This window comes from Brachyhypopomus gauderio, chromosome 5, assembly GCF_052324685.1.
Source record: "Brachyhypopomus gauderio isolate BG-103 chromosome 5, BGAUD_0.2, whole genome shotgun sequence".
NCBI lineage: Eukaryota > Metazoa > Chordata > Actinopteri > Gymnotiformes > Hypopomidae > Brachyhypopomus > Brachyhypopomus gauderio.
The window spans coordinates 14892246-14910204 of NC_135215.1; the positions used below are offsets into that span (position 1 = coordinate 14892246).

At 41.9% G+C, this 17959-nt stretch overlaps 1 protein-coding gene across 1 annotated transcript; it reads left to right on the forward strand.

Annotated features, from left to right (window-relative positions):
• Positions 1–6135: 6135 nt before the first annotated feature.
• On the forward strand, positions 6136–8199 carry adra2da (adrenergic, alpha-2D-, receptor a). The gene is made up of 2 exons (XM_077004551.1): positions 6136–6194; positions 6314–8199. Exon 2 carries the CDS (start codon positions 6510–6512, stop codon positions 7734–7736), a length of 1227 nt encoding a protein of 408 aa, XP_076860666.1. The 5' UTR covers positions 6136–6194; positions 6314–6509; the 3' UTR covers positions 7737–8199.
• Positions 8200–17959: the final 9760 nt, after the last annotated feature.

The following is a 17959-nucleotide window of genomic DNA, read 5'->3' on the forward strand; positions in this document are numbered from 1 at the left end:
GTATGTGTTGTGTATGAAAGACATGTATGTGCGTATGTGTGTGGGGGGGGAGACATTAAAACTCACTGCTTCTCTGAGTGGAGAAGCCTTGTTTAATCTGATTTGCACCCTCCCAACAAATGGTCGTAGTAGCGGACATATTTAACTTATCGTTTAACTGAAGAGATTGTATGAGAGAGGAACCCTTGCTGATGATTTTGGTGTAATTGTGTGGGGTTTCACCCAATACTGTCTGATTTATGACAATTTAAACAAAAAGCCAATTGTGATTTTGAAAAATTTACATGGGAGCCAATGGGGCAGTTTTCTTTTGGGGCAGCCCTATTATAAGAAGTATGAGAGATAACAATTGTCGAGTTATAAGTTTAATGAGCGATCATAATGATGTTGATTATAAGCTTACTAATAAAGTAAAGGGTTAACTAATATTGTTCGGCAGAAAACTAGATTGTGGGGTGAATGGAAGACTACAAAAAAATAGTAACTGGCAGAGCCCACACTCTCTTTCTGATAAGGTAGCAGGTATGAGTAACAAGGATGGGGGCTACTCTCACAGAAACAAAAGACACTGTGAGAACTTAGTTTAGTCAGAGCAGCATTTGGTGTGCTACAGATAGTTTGTGTGTACTTTTGCTGCTCTCCAAAGACCTTTGTAAGCTTTAATAAATGTTTCAAGGTTAAAAGACTGAACTCTGGTATGTTTCTATTTAGCATCAAATGATCACGCTGCAAATTATAGGGGTTTTCAAGCCTTATAATGACCGAGCCTCTATTTATAGTCCCTTCTTGTTGAAGGGGAAACCAGTGATCAGATGTGTTGAAAGACCTGAGTTCCGTGTGCTATTGAACACACCCCCTTTTCCCGTTGATGCAGAGCTCACTCAGTGCGTTGCTGGTGGTGCTGGTTGACACGGGACCTACAAGTAAGTGGAGCGCGTGCCTGTGTGTTCACTCTGACCTGTAACCTCACCTTACTTATTTATCATTTTTACATTGTATTTATGAGACTGGCTTTTATGATTGTTGTACAGTGGGCTTACATTTCAAGACAGGTTCCAAAGTTTTTCTCTCAGTCTCTCCCTCTTGCACACACAGACACACTAACATTGGCTCATTAGAGCTGAGGCTTATAAATATTGCAGGGCATAAAGAGGCTTTGATGTAGATGAAAGAGGCACAATGTCTGTCTGTTAACTGAAAATAAGGACTCAAGCCTTTTGCACCAATGATGTTTTACTGCATGTGCACACAACTACAAAATTGTAATGTTTCATTCCCTTATATAAAGGAGTAAAGACCACTGCATAGACCTGGTTCAAAAAATTCCTGTTGGTATTTCAGTAAATGCCCTGTTTTAACAACAAGTCCTTGCTGTAGAATATATTTTGTTTAGTTTTGTTTCAGTTTATCCTTGAATGGAATTTTTGGCTGGTGTCAAACAACTACGCACACGCACACACATACACACACACAAACACACACACACACACACACACACACACACACACACACACACACACACACACACTTTCTGTGTATGTTCATGCATACACACCTTCCCTAATTTCTATTTTCACACTGAAGACATACTTGGCTTTAATTACGTGTTTCTTCCTGTGCTTTCCACACAAACACACAATGTTATGGAACATAAAAGAGGTGTGATATGACACTACTCTGTCAAAAAGCATGAAAGGAACAAACACACAGAGGGTAACTGGAAGTGATCAGACGCACTGAGGTGCAGGACTAAATTGATGGAGGCATCCCAAGCTAATCTATATTCTCTCTCATATGATTATTTACCATTCAAATGGCTTTATTGGCATGGATAGTGATTTACAACTGTTTAGCTACACTTCCTAGTCTCTCCCTCCCTCTCTGTCTCTCAGTCTCTCTCTCTCTTTCTGGTCTGACCAAGGGCAGAGACATTCTACACCAACTTGACATGTTGAACAGTTATTTTTGGATTTTTGGCTTCAGGAGGAATTACTAAATGAAATGAAAGAACAAGACAGACAGAGAGAGAGATAATGAGAGAAAGAGAGAAAGACGAAGAAGGAAAGAGAAGTGGAGGGAAGATGCATGGGTTGATCAAAAGTAACTTTCAAAACAGTGTTCATACGGCTCAGTGCACCTAACAGAGCAATATCTCAGAGTACATAGGTAACCACTGAGTCATATCGAGTACTTTAGGTCCCACAGAGCCATATCTGAGAGTATGTAGGTCTCACAGAGCCATATCTGAGAGTACTTAAGTCACACAGAGCCATATCTGAAAGTGCATAGGTCCCACAGAGCCACATCCGAGAGTACTTATGTCACACAGAGCCATATCTGAGAGTATGTAGGTCACACAGAGCCATATCTGAGAGTAATTAAGTCACACAGAGCCATATCTGACAGTACTTACGTCACACCGAGCCATATCCGAGAGTACTTGCGTCACACCGAGCCATATCCGAAAGTACTTACGTCACACCAAGCCCTATCAGAGAGTACTTACGTCACACAGAGCCATATCTGAGGCTGCTAACATCACTCATCAAGCTGTCTGCACAAGACAGGAGTGGTCAAAACTACTGATGAACATAATTGACTGCCTGCAGTTTGACTCATTACATTCAATAACCCAGTGATGAGGTATACCGACTTATTTTATCAGTGAAATCAGCAGGATTAATTACCTGAAGCTGATTTCACCCAGAAATATGACTTCTGTGGTTTTGTGTTTTCCATCTTTTATCAATAATTGCAGCACAGATTTCTGGAAAATGGATTTTAATATACTTTTATAGACCACTGGAGACTGGGCTCAAATTACAACCAACGCCATGATACTGGCCACTAGTTGGGGTCAAACCTTCAGCTGAAGATAAATGATGATCACTGGAATTATTGAAAAGTAAATCAGACAGTAAGTGTCATGGAGAAGAAACAAGGAGCATGTAACATTTGTCAGAGGAAGGAGTGACGCGAATGCAGTTGAATTAATATTTATTAAAAAGGAGACAACAAAACGCTACACTACAACATAGGAGATATAAAAACACATTTGAGTATAAAATGAGCAGGAGGGAAACAATGCAAATCGTAAACGAGACAGACTACAAGTAGCAGAGCAGAAGAGCAACGGGGAGAAACCATAAAATCACAACAGCAACTAGAGAATAAACACATCGATAAACAGGGAATACGAAAGATCGGAAAGCAAGGGAAGACTCACGTACAATGACCAACGAGGGTAGACGGGGCAGGGGAAACGAAATACACAAAAACCAGGGAAGTAAACAAGACACTGGTGGAAACACTGAGGATGAGGGCGTGGCAGACAGAAGGGAAACCAAGGAAACAGGGAAGCTAGGCGGGACAAGGGAGGAGAGTGGAGCTGGACATGACAGAGCAGAAGTCTAACTTAAAATAACTTAAGGAGTTCTCCTTTCATCTCTCTCTCTCTCTCTTTCTATCTCTCTCTCTCTCTCTCTCTCTCTCTCTCTCTCTCTCTCTCTCTCTCTCTCTCTCTCTCTAGACATCTATAATCACAATTCAGTAAAAATACAAACTGTTTTTGCACAGGCATGATCCATAGTTTACTAATGAACTGCAGTGACTTATAACAAGTTCTGACAGGGTTAAATAGGAAGAAGCCTGCATGCATGACCAGGGCAGACGGGGAGTGGCTAATGACATCCAGCGAAACATAGTGAGTGGCTAATGACATCGAGCCAGGGCTCTGCTGGATTTGAGGTCATGTTGTAGGGGGGTGTGGTGCACTGCTGGACAGCAGGTCTGAATGTGTGAGATCTAGCGATGGGCAGAGGAAGGAGAAGGTGGTTCTGAGGGAAACTAGTTTTGTTTATAGCCTGTTCCTGTGAGAAACTGCCTTATTGAAGAGGCAGAAACACTCTGGAGTGCCAGCAAGGTGAAAATGCTGCTGCTGAAAACCTCCAAAAAGCAGACGGGAAGTTTAGGAGTTGGATGTGGTCACAGGGAGGTAATGCAGCACTTTTGATTCCTGATTATTTTATATATGGACATCAAGAGTTTTTAATAGACCAGTTTTGGCTGGAATTATTTAAGTAGCAACATATACTTGGACATTCCCTTAACCTGAGTTTAGTCAGAGAAACTATGAAATTACAATGATACAATGTGCGATACAATGATACACACACACACACACACGCACAGATGTGGCAGATTTTATTCAGCCAAACAGGATTAGCAGGAAGATCAAAAACCCAATAGGCCTTAAAACTAAAGCGTCGATATTCCAAAGCCCCGGGTTTGCAGCTGACCAAACGGAGAAGCGTGATTTTCATTCAAAACCACACCTTAGCCAAGGCTGTAATCTCACATACCGGCTGGATCACGCATGCCCACTCCTCTACATGGCACAGCACTGCAATAACATGGACCTCAGACGCTGCTTCAGCCATAAGCCTTTGCATGTTCCTTCTTTCACTCACCCCACATAAAGACCTTCTCTAAGCATGTGGACTCCAGGAGGCTGAAGGCAGCTCTTTCACTTTGAATTTACAGACACAGTGTGTTGCAGAACTACAGTGAGGACGAGAGAGGTTCAGGGCTTCTTTCTGAGCAATCAGATTCTCTGAGATCAGGGACACTTTGGGGAGATTTCCTGTGGTTTTGACCTAGAGCACCTCTGTTTGACCTAAAACACATTTGTTTGATGTAGAACACCTTTGTTTGACCTAGAGCACCTTTGTTTGCCCTAGAACACATTTGTTTGATGTAGAACACCTTTGTTTGACCTAGAGCACCTTTGTTTGCCCTAGAACACCTCTGTATGTTCTGCTTCATATAGAATTGCTTTCGATTTAGATTGCAGACCACATTGGCAAGGACGGTTATGGGCTTTATGATAAAATCTCTGTGGTAGAACTTGCATCATGGGAACCTGCTACAAAAACAACAAGCAAGGAAATCTACCTATACTGTTTACCAGGTTTAAAGTTAAGTAGTGTCACCTTCACTTGAAATTACGACGTTATGAGAGAGGTGTGGAAAAGCCATTGGTTCTTGCCTCCTACTTGCATGTTTGTTACTATGTCTAATCCATATTCACTAATGAATAAAATACATACAAAAGACTTTCATGTGGTGATACTTCTCTTTATTCATGAGCAATTATTGACACAAATACTCTCTGCACCAAATTCAGAGTAAAGACACATTCTCACACCTTGTCCAATTAGCCGTTAAGTAAAGTTTCGACTATCACCGGTTGCTCAGTGATCCTGTGAGAGTTTTTTACCTGAGCAGCAGGGCAAACTCACATTATTACCAAACACCAAGGTAAAAGACACCAGACTGACAGCATTTGCATGCTTATTTTTCAGCAGCTATAAATTTCACAAGAAAGGGCTGTGCTGTTAGGAGGTTTGGGGGTTGCTGCCAGTGCTAATGTTTGTAGACCACCTGTGTTTGTGGAAGAGAAAATAAGTTAAAAACATTCTGTCTGTGGCACACCAGGCAAAGGTAAGACTTCTGATATCAAAGGAAATCCCTCAGCTCGCTATTCTAAATTATCCTTGGGTGTGCTCTTTGTGTTGTTACTCTTCTGTTCATATGAGGCAGAAAACGTTTGTCTCACGTTAACAGTATGTCTCACTGCAGTGGATAAAGTGTTACACACACACTCACAAACAAATGATTCAAAGAGGATAGGAAAAAGATTATGTGAAGCGTTCTGACCTTCCATGCTTAGATTTCCTCCAGGGGTCCAACACAGGAAGTGTTGATGTTCATTGTTTATATTCAGTGCACTCTGCTCTTGTCTGTGTCTGAGACAATCGGTTCTTAACATCTGAGCACGACAATGCATTATGTTCTGTTTCATGTTGGGAAAACTAATAAGGAGATTAGCAGTAACACTCAATTCGATCGATTGATTATTTTTTTATGTCACATAGAGATGAGTTTCTAACTCTAATCTTCGCATGAACTATTCTCCTTTAATGTGGGAAAATAATAAGGATTAAAATAAAGCTTAGACTATAATGAAAATGAACAAAGGATGCAAACTCTCTCTCTCTCTCTCTCTCTCTCTCTCTCTCTCACTTTCTCTGGGTTGGTCTTAAGTGATGTCATCTAGTTCGCTCCAGCTAGAGCGCACATTCCAACATTCCATCCAGAGTGCAGCGCGTAGAACGCTGAATGTTAACGCACAGGTGAAGACTACGCGGGCGACTACAGAGATTCTCAATGGATTATAACTTTTACTAACATGCCGACTTATTGCGGTATTAAAATGTATTCATTAATATTTCTCTAATTGTCCTGTGTGCAGCTCGCATGATAGTTCAAGGATGAGATCGTAATACTGGAATGTAACGGAAACAGAAGATGTTCCTAACTCATGTTGCGTGTGAAGTGATCGTACCACCTAAGGCACCGTGAGCCTTTTAGGAAAAGGATAAGTCTTGCAGCGGCGACCAGGACATTGATCCAAAAAATTAGGAGCTACACGAGAAGATGCGCACAAAATGGACTTAAACCTATTAAATGGCACGGACGATGGCAACATCACGAGACCGTGGCCACACACCGAAGTGGCCGCGGCATGTATCATATTTGTGGTTTCGGTTCTAATTATGGTTACTATCGTCGGTAACGTATTGGTCATTGTAGCGGTTCTGACTAGCCGAGCTCTGCGCGCGCCTCAGAACCTGTTTTTGGTGTCACTAGCTTCTGCTGACATCCTCGTGGCTACTCTAGTAATTCCATTCTCTCTCGCTAACGAGATTATGGGATACTGGTATTTTGGCAGCACCTGGTGCGCGTTTTACCTGGCCCTGGACGTTCTTTTCTGCACGTCGTCTATCGTTCACCTGTGCGCCATCAGCCTCGATCGTTACTGGTCAGTCACTAAAGCGGTGAGTTACAACTTAAAAAGGACACCGAAGCGAATCAAGTTTATGATCGCTGTAGTTTGGGTAATATCAGCTGTCATTTCGTTTCCTCCGATAATAATGAAAAAACATCTCGAAAAAGAATGTTTGATTAATGACGACCCGTGGTACATCCTCTCATCCGCTGTGGTGTCCTTTTTCGCCCCTGGTCTTATAATGATAATGGTGTACTGTAAAATATACCGGGTGGCCAAACAGCGCTCATCCACTGTGTTTGTGGCTAAAAACGGCATCGAGAGACAGCCGTCCCAGTCGGAATCGTGCTTCGTTCGGAAGGACAAGTTTGAGATGGAGAGTCCGAGTAGTCACAGTTCGGAGAGTAACCAGCGGCAAGAGGAACTTGACGACATCGACCTGGAGGAGAGTTGCGCGGACAACAAGCCCAAAAGCTCGCGTTTCTCTAAGCGGAGGAAAGTGGAGAGCACGGACAGCTGCCCCAAAGAGAACTGTCGCATCTCGTGGGCTACAAACCGGGCGTCACAAATTTTCCAGGAGCAAAAAAACAGACAGCTGAACGTGTCAAAAACAAAAGTTGCTCAGATGCGAGAAAAACGGTTCACGTTCGTTCTCGCCGTGGTGATGGGGGTCTTCGTGCTTTGTTGGTTCCCGTTTTTCTTCACCTACAGCTTGCAAGCAGTCTGCGGGGAAAGCTGTAATGTACCAGATGGGCTGTTCAAAGTCTTCTTTTGGATAGGTTATTGCAATAGTTCCGTGAATCCTATTATCTACACCATTTTCAATAGGGATTTCCGAAAAGCTTTTAAGAAAATAATGTGCTTATCTGCAGCTCATCACACATGAAAACCTTGTTCCGCACTCTGTACTTCTGTTCTGTTTAGGTTAAATGATCTGAGTGAAGTCTGATCAGTAGAATCAACACAATGTGTACATAGACAACCTGAAATGTTTCTAATGTAAAAAAGTAAAAAAAAAAAAAAAAAAACATATTAAAATACATTTTGATGGTGTCACTAATTAATTTCGATGTCTGCTTTGAAGTATTACATGTTTTAAAAATGCATCGCTTTATCTTTGTCAGTGCAGCTATTGCATATTCAGAAATCACTTAGGCTACAAGTTAGGAATGAAGTATTAAAGATTCTCACAAACCGACAAAAGCGACAAACTTAAACACTTAAACAAACTTAAACAATTGAAATATCAAATTAACAACTCAAATGATCAAGAATTAAGTCAGTATTAATTAATTCAAGTTTGATTTATGCTTGAATAACAATATATTCATATTGATAACTAGATTATATATTTATATTCATAGCCTATAGCCTATTTTGAGAAAAACAAAACTGATGATTCTCCTGCTTTAGCATACATATGTGAAAATAGACGAACACAAGAAACAACAGTGATGAACTATGGACTGGAAAAATACACCAGTGTTGAATATACCTGTACCGTATTTATTTGAATTCAGATTTTCAGTTTAATTCAGATTTTGCCATATTGAAACATGGGGTACAGTGGGGGTTCACACAAGGTGCTGTCCATGGTTCTGAAAGGTGTGCAAACACACGTAACCCCGTCCCCGTTCACCTAATTACCTAACTTAATCTGACATATCTTCTAAAACTCATTAGACGTTTAACTTAAGAAGGGCTTTATAATTTTCTAATGAATCACACCCAGTCAGTCCAATCAGATCTATTAAATCAGGGAAAACACTGAACTGTGCAATGCTGTGTCTCTGCAGGATTGACAGCCCCTTACAGCCCCTGTGCAGAGTGCAGTCAGTAAATAATTCTGCCTGTAAATAATTCTTCCTGTACGTAATTCAGTCTGTAAGTAATTAAGTCTGTAAGCAATTAAGTCTGTCATTTTCAGACATGCTGGTCGAAGCATCTTTTGCTTTTCTGTTTGTTTTCAGCACATAACAGCCATGCTCATTGAAGCACTACTTCATTAACCTGGTCAGTCAAAAACATTCCACTTTTAGAATACTCTATAGTAGCTGTAGAAATATGTTGGGGCCTGTGTCCTGCAGCAGGACGTCATGCTGTTTGACTCCTGCTTCTGTACGCTTCTGAGTTTATAGAGATTTAAGCCTATTCTGTGTCTGCATTGCCACCACACCTCTCAGATCGATAATCTTACACGTTCTCTCCATCTCCTCTCTCCAGCCCTTTTCAGACCACATAGCCTACCTGCAGTTTGGATGTTGTGAATCCTCCTGGAATTTGTTGGTATAGCATCTTCTTTAAGGCAGCCCTAAACCTCTGTGTATGTCATGGATAGTCGTCTAGAGCTTTCAGTGACAGGCTTTTTGAATGATCCCATTAGGTGTTTGTTGATGCACTGCTGCTAAGATCTTCCACATTGTTTGCTATTGATAAGCCTATCATTATGTCCTTATTTCTTACAAATTTCGCAGTTGTGTCACAAAAATTCTGAAACTCTAATGCATTGGGCATGACGCCGATTCATTTAATGTGATTGTTCAGTGTTATGTTGGCCTGTGAGCCACTGATAAATGACTTATTCACCCGAGCGTTGATATATTGTACTGTGCACTCATTCCAAACACTTAGAAAACCCCATGGTGCACTGTCATTGTCACAGTATGTGCCTATTTGAACCTGCTGACTACAGTAAATGTATTCTTAAACTCACTCACAAATCCACAGAGTTCAACATGCCAGGCAAGACCATGACTGTGAAAATGTAAAATGCAGCAGTCCAGAAATTGGGGTCTTCGGTTCTTAAGGGCTAATGTATTTGAGGCCATATACATCCTATTTGTAAAATTATTGCTTGTATTCACTGGTGCAAAGGGGAAGCAGCGAGGGAGGATGTGTCACCTACAGGGATGTTCTGTTTCATTACTGCACTTATTACTCACAGCAAGGAGCTGAACATCTTGAGTACGTCTGGCATTAGCAATACCAACCTCACTACATTTTGAGATTTCTTTTGTCCATTTAGTTATCATTTTATTTTAGGGGAAAACATAGCCCTCCCAACAAATAAACAAACAAACAAACAGAAAAACATTATTAGATCTTGAATGACAGCGATTTAACACCGATAAATTCCTTCCTTGCAAATAGTGGTTTATTCTGTATATTAAGGTATCCCTGATTAGGCCACCAAACCTAGTTCTCAAGGGTCATTATATAAATCTTTTTCACAGAGACCACCATAATCAGACCTCTGAAACGGCTTGTCTGTTCTGTGTTTTCAATATAAGCTGTAGTGCTTTACCACTCTTTTATTTGAGTCATTTTCTTTGAGCCACTTTACCTCAAGGGAAGCATTAATACTTTTTCATTTTCCTGATTCTAACTGTCATGAGTCCATTAATGGTGTCTGGATCCTCTACATTTTCCTAGAAGTGAGAACATTTACATTTTATCCAAAGTGATGTACCACAAAAATACAATCTAAACATACCACTGGTACAGGAGGCAATTTCGTTTCAAGGGTGAGAAGGACACATTTGATTGGTTACACACAGCATGTGTGCCAGGAGGACTCATGATTCACTTCACTGAATTTTACGCCATCACATCTCAAGAGTTATTTGATTTGCTAGAGGAACAATATTGACTTGAATGTGAAACATTATGCCCCATACTCCAAAATGATTTTTTTTTTTCGTCAAAAAGGGGCAGCCTTTCCAGACAGAATGAATCACTATTAGGGGACCCAGCCTAGAGTAAATTCACTAGTTTAAGGAAGAATAAGGCTGCAACAAAGCTTTTATCAAATACTCCAGAACATTATTCAAAGCATTAGGCATGACATTAAGAGGAAAAAAAGACACTTAAACAAGAAAATAGTGCACATTAAACACACTTATCACAGACGTGCATGCCAGAAAAAAAACAAAAGCATTCTGTGGATGAAGAAAATGTACCAAACACTAAATATTCAAATATATTCAATCATATTACATTTATGAGCTTGACTGTAAGCGTATTTGTGAAGAGATTGCCTCTTGATCCATTTCTTATGAGAACATAAGGTGCCTTTCACCTGAACTACCTAAGCTTACCTAGACCATCTCTTCAGCCCTCTCACAAAACCACCTGAACCAACCAATCAAAATCCAAATCAGATGGTGAGGGTGAGCAGAGCATGGGCTGCAGGTTTCTGCTTGTCCAACTGCAGGAATGCCTGCTGAGATATCTTGGGGTTGAAAGTGATAGGGTGAATCACCCAGCATCAAGCGTGATTCTTGCTTTAGCACACAGGTCTCTTGCCTCTAGAACCAAATCAAGTCGGACGTTCACTCTTGCAGAGGGCCAGAGGAAGTGATCCTGGGAGGAGGCCTCCAGCCCTAAAGGGGTTCCATTGTCGGGGCCCCACAGTGGGGGTGCTGTGTACATACCCTATTTATAACTACAGAAGAATTTCTCCAAAGTGCTCTGCCTGCTGTCACAGTTGGTCCTCAGCCAGAGTGCCAGGCCAGAAGTTACTCTCTGCAGTCGCGTGAGAAGTGCTTGATCCCGGGATCCCCAAGGTAAATGTTCCTATAGGACGTCATATCCACCCAGAACTGATCAGTGCATGTTTTCCTTCCTCTAACATCCCTTGTACAGATTCATTAACAAATAACTTGATTATTAACTGATGACTTAAATAAATGCCTCCTGGATAGGAAGCCTAATATCATTTGCCATTATATTTCTTTGAAGACCTTTGAATGCTTGGGCAGTTTGTCTCTGACCTCCATCACAGTGGTGTGGGTTGCAGGATCAATCTCCAGCCACACTACTGTTTGATTGATTAAAAAGAAGGCAAAGATTTTATTTGTGAAATGCCACCTAATTAAAATGTGCTAACTGCACTAAATATTAAATTCCTGTGATGCATGGCTCTATTCGACAGTGAATACCTGGCAGGCAAACTAGATCATTATCTAAAGGTTGTACACAAAGCACAAAGACTCTCAAAGTTAATTAAGATGACAATGCACACAAACACACTTTATCAACTAGAACTATGATTATGTGTCTCAATGGTGTGTATGTATCGCTAATGATATGCAAATATATATTCATATGCATTGGTCTAGGCTTCAGTAATAGATGAGATATGCAAACATTCAAGGGCAGATGTGATTTACCCACCTAAAGCCTGGTTTATACTCGACGCGCCGCGAGCGGCGCGAGGGTCCGCGCGGCGAAAATGACGTAATCGCTGTGGCTCCGCCCGTGCGCGAGGGCCTCGCGCGCTGTCGCGGCGCGAGGTCGTGCACCTCTCGAATTTTGTAACTTCGCGCGCGCGCCGCGCTTCAGCGCGACCGACAAAGTCATGTTTGCAGGGTTCATACACCTAAACAAGGTGGAATTAAAGCACTTGTACGGCACTTTCAAGGTCCATTTCAATATTTACCAACACGTTAAACTGAATTAAGTTAAATATTTATACATATACTCGAAATGAATCGAAATAATTCGCTTTTTTAATCACATTAGTTTATGATTGTTTATTTTCAAAACGCCCAATCTTAACGTCTTCACGTTCTCTCATGTTTCGCCCTGGAATTACAAGAGGCTCGTATTTGTTAACGTATCGTTTCGGACAACATTGCAAAGTCATATTTATGTTTGATGCCTGGTGTATATATACGGTCTCTGGTCAGGTAAAAATGTTCTTTCCCCGGTTTTGCAGGGGTTTTTTATTCTCCACTGCCACCTATCGCCACCTATCGTTTCGGAGAACACTGCAGCGACGCTCGCGACGTTCGCGAAAGTATAAACGCCTACACCGCTCGCGCAGGGTCGCGCGAGGTGGGCGGAGCCGCGCGCTACGGTCGCTCGCGAAAGTATAAACCAGGCTTAAAGATCCAAAATCTACTTTTGTTTTACGCAATTACTTTGTTTTCTGTTATTACAAAAACTTCACTAAACTCCCATGTCAAATCTCTGCTCCCAATTCAATTACAGTTCTAATCAGACGCTCCGTTGCCATTGAAACAGACAACCACATTCAATTAGGTTTGGTGATTTAGGTTTGTGCTGTGATATAGGGTGGAATCAACCATCACATGTTCATATTGCTTAAGTCCCATGGGCTATTTGCCCCATTCTGCTTCATTCATTTTACTTTCTCAAGAACGGAAGCCATCAGCTGTAAACAAAAACATGGAAGTGCCGGAGATATTAAAGGGAGTTGAACTGACCCATAACTTCCTTCAGCTCCCAACTTCTCTCCAAACATAATGAAGCAACCAGACATGGAAGGATGGATATGAAAAAACAAACATGAAGGAAGAAAATAGGGAACTCTGCACTGGAATGGAACAATAACTCATTTGCAGAAGAAGCCCATGGGAAGTAGAAGAGACAGGAAGGGATGATGTTAACTTCAGAAAGGGGAGGGACCACGGCAGTGATGGACAGTTTGCTGGAATGCTCACGCTATTCATGACCTGACAACCGTAATGAACAGTCTCGTCTGCGGCATTTGGCGTCTGACTGATGCTTCTTGCATTGCCTTAACTACACAGGGGAATGACCCCTATAAATCTCAATCCTTGGAAGCCAAGTGGGAACTTTTTCAGCAACTACTGTACAATTCAGGCTTGGATATGGGTGAGTGAAATATGTGCAGCTCCGAGTTGACAAGTACAAGTTGAAACCAAGGATCAAAGTTGCCACATTTGGCTGTGTGGCTGTGACTGTGGCCCATGCTGACTTTCTTGCAAAGCCCGTCAAAAGTAGGCGTCAGGTTCCAAAAATGGCATCCCAGGGGAAAATGGCATCCCATACGTGTCCCATGTGTGACCAATATTTGTCCCATGCGTGACCTCCACAGTGTGTGTGTAAGAACAGGTGCCTGGCCTGGTCCGGTTGGAGACCCGGAGGCCTACAAGCAAACAGAAGAGATGAAGTCAGCACACCAGAGTCCCCAGTCACAAGAGAGGCATGTTAAGGGCCAGTTCCGAAGAGGCACCCAAATCAAAGGCCCGGTGGTCGCCAGGCCTACAGCCCCAGGGACATCTGGGATAGGATGGCATGTGTGCTAAGTTGTCTGCTGGAGGACACATTTATTTGGCTCAATGCTCTCTACTGAAATGGCCCAGAGCTGCCTTCAACCCAGCAGTGATCGCTGTGCTGAGAACAGATGACTCAGCCCTGTTTGCACAAAGAATGTGTTTATTTTCCAAAAGAAATGGGCCAAATCTCAGTGTGTGTGTGTGTGTGTACTATATTTGTTAGAATACTGTATCTGTGTAGGGAAAATATATACTACACTTGCTGCACTCTATATGTTATGTTTCTTTGTAAGAGTAGATTTGGATGTTGTTTATATACAGTGTGTATGTAATACACATGTGTGTTTATACATGTGTGTGTGTGTGTGTGTGTGTGTGTGTGTGTGTGTGTGTGTGTGTGTGTTGGGGGGGGGTTCCATATAAGTAAGTGTACGTTCTCATATCAGTAACATGCAGAGGTCCACAAGTGTCTATCTGCAGCAACTCTATAATCTTTAATGATGGCAGCTGTAGAGGGAGCGACTGTGAGCACAGCTGGGGAGCACTGAACACACACACACACACACACACACACACACACACACACACACACACACACACACACACACACACACACACACACATGCACACATACATACAAACACTCACACACAAAACAAACAAAAAACAAACAAAGCCAGCCATAGATTAGTCTGTGCAAAATGTACAATCACAAAAATTCTGTGGGGGGAGGCAGAAAGGGGATGAAGCGGGTGGAGAGAGAGGAGGGGAAGAAAGAGAGACTATTCATCAGGTTAAATTATGCACATGACATGCAGCTAAACAATTACAGATAGCCCAAATGAATATAAGCATCTGGCAGTTATTAACATGGCAACTTGGAAAATGTAATCAACTGTCCCATGGAGATTCATCTCTGACAGATGCTTTTTTAGTAAACAGCCCAGTTGCATGCTATAAAAATCTGAAAGAAGTTGGTTTACGTTTCTATATCCCTTATCTCTACTTTTAGTGTAGGCTTCCTAGAGCCCTGTTTCATACTGGGCTTCAACACAGATAATTGCAAGGTGTATGATATATAGAGTATGAGATGGATACTGACCAATGGAAACTGTATGAAGACACGAATGACATTGGGAAATGGCATGAAGCAAAAGAAACGTGCTTTGTCATACAAAAACAAAGATAGCATCTGTTTTGAGAAACAGAAAGATCACACTATCAGTGTTGAACACAATTCACTTTCTTCTCACACTTGTACGATCCTCACAACATGATTTAAAGACTCAGTTTGGAAAGAACCATTATGCACTGAGCAGAATCATGGTCTGTCAAATCCAATCGATTCTAGTTGCTCCCACTTCATTAAACCTGCTTTAGAATGAAGCTGTCATTTCAGAGACGTGCTGGTACCTGCCACTTCATAACATCCCATTGTCTACAAATAACACCAAAATACACAAAGCATGTAAATCTTCTTTTCTATTGTGCCACTGGTGTTTGAGAATACAATATGTATTAGCTGCAGGTTCAATGGCAGAAGTTGTCAGGCTATTCTCCTGAAGGGAAGTCACAGGTGTCAGGCTACAGGACAGATCCCGCAGCAGGACTATCAGGGCATTACCAAATGTCCTTATTGCAGAGCTACTGCCTTGTGACCAAACCAACTGCCTTGCTTATCAAACCAACAAAATCTTAAGATGAATCTGTAATAGGAAATGAGGAAAGGTCAAGTTTTGGAAGTATCAGGTTGGGTCGTTCATTTATAATTCAGACAACATTTTGGGGAGAAGACACTAGAAAAACAATCCTGTATATCCATATATTTACACATGCAAAAACAAGCAGCTCAATTTAATTCACACATGGGTGCCACACAGTGATTTACATGCTAATTCACATTTTCTACTTGTACCCGCCTTCACACTCTAATGCTTTTAAACACCTCAGCATACCAGCCAAGACCAAGGCTGCCTGCATTACCCAGGTAAGATTGTAGAGTTAGACGAGACATTTCAAAACCACGTCCCTTGGAGTGACATCAGGAGGACAGGGCCAGGATGTGTGAGGACATGTGTGTGGCGCCCTCACAGTTAAATTTACAGCTGTAGAATGAAATGACAGTCTCCTGAACCCAGTTTGACTACCAGTGTGAGAGCTCATTCAATGCTGGGCCTTCTAATGTGAATGCTGATAGGAGGTGAAGCCATGGGTGTCAGGGGCAAGAGAATCATGGAAGGGAAAAAAGGTTTTGTTTCCAAAACTTCCTGACCCTAGCCTCTCTTAATCTTCTTCCTTCTCTCTCACACTCTCGCTCTCTCTCTCTGAAATGATCATGTTCATAATAATTTGGCCATTGTTTTTTCCTTGCTTGTGGCCTGAAATAGAAACAGATGGGCTATGGCTCACGCAACAGTTGTTTGTGCAGACCATCAGAATGAGACTAGTTTTATGAACGGCCACTGCATTACAAATCACAGCACAGAGAACCAGGGCGATGAAACTGGCACTTTCTCATGGTTATTGTCTCCATGTCATACTCATGCCACAAATGCTATTCATAATTAGCTGACAGAAAAACAGACCATTAAGGCCAACATTCAAAACCGAGGAAAGCAACTCGTTCACATCAAACAAGCAAATGCGTTGGGATATAATTAGACGCAGATGGTATCAAGCATGTGCCGTAGCAAGGTAAACGCTTTCAACTGCCTGTGATACAACTGTCCCATTATAAAGGTGACTACGTAAAACCTGCTTTGCATGCGTGACTGTCATCTGGCGGGCCATGACTTTACACCAGGGACCAGAACACGATGGAGCTGGAGGCTTCCTGGCTTGAAATTCAGGACCAGGGATGCCAACCAAATGGTGGATGAGTCGAGTGTCCTTTCACTGTTGGTGCGTCCTCCAGGAGCGACACACACACCCTCGGGCTGCCCTGGAGGGTTCACCACACGGCACCTCCGACTCTCCTGCCCTACCCTGCTGCCGAGGCCCAGGAGAAGAGCAAGATGCAGACAAAAAAGACCAAGAACCAGACAAAGGAAAATGGAAGAAAAGAAGTTTGCACTGCCAGCATTGGAAAAGCTACAGGGAAAAAAAGTGTTCTAGAATTGCCGCAATTATCTTTAATCTTGTCATCTTTACCCAGAAGGCCTATTACGAAAGACGCTGTTTCATCAGCCCCATCTCAAGGGGCACAAAGGATTTGTTCATTAACACCAGTCAGTCTTGCTGCAGCACAGCTGTTGGGAACATGGGCTGAGGCGTGGAAGTGATCAACTTTAACAGGGAATATGACTTTTGTGGAGGTCAATAGTGTATCAGTGCCATGTTTGCAATTAGAACTGGATGCAGTGGTTACATCTTACAACCAAAGCTACACTAACCAGCCAAAATTTCAGCATGAGTTTCTCTTGCGAACACACTTCTAAGAAAGTCAATTTAAACCAACAATTATTGCTCAAACGTCTGTGCATTGTCAATATGTTTAGTGCTACAACTCCACACACAGACGTAGATCTGCGAAACAGCCCCGGGGCTAAACATGCAAAGCTGCATTTGAGCTGCAATATCATTTACAAGCCAGTTAGTGTGGGCTTTAGAGTGGAATAATTCCAACGGTAAATGGGCACATGTGTGTCACTTTGTGTGTGTTTTTGAGTCCTGTGAGCCTTTTGAATACATATCCGCAGGAACTGTTTCTGAATTCAGGAAATAGTATTACAACACACTACTTCTTCATAAATTATGTGGATAAATATACAGTCTTTTGGCTTTACGTATTATTCAGCTATTATATTTCTCAACCAAAAATTAATCTCTCACTCTCAATTTCAAATACGCTTTGTCTTGATTGTAAGTGACAATTCACACTGGAGACAAGAAAAAGAAGAAGGAGATAAAAATGGAGGCCAGAAATTCTAAAGCAAAACTTGTGAAGCACAGAAGAGTGAAGCACAGTGACATCAGAAATTTGTAAATTGTGTTGGTCAAGATGAAATGACCAATCAGTGACCAGCGATTTGACTATTTTTTTAATTTGAAATGGCAGTGCAGT

Coding starts and splice junctions, on each gene's coding strand:
- adra2da (XM_077004551.1), top strand. CDS start 6,510: ATGGACTTAAACCTATTAAATGGCACGGACGATGGCAACATCACGAGA.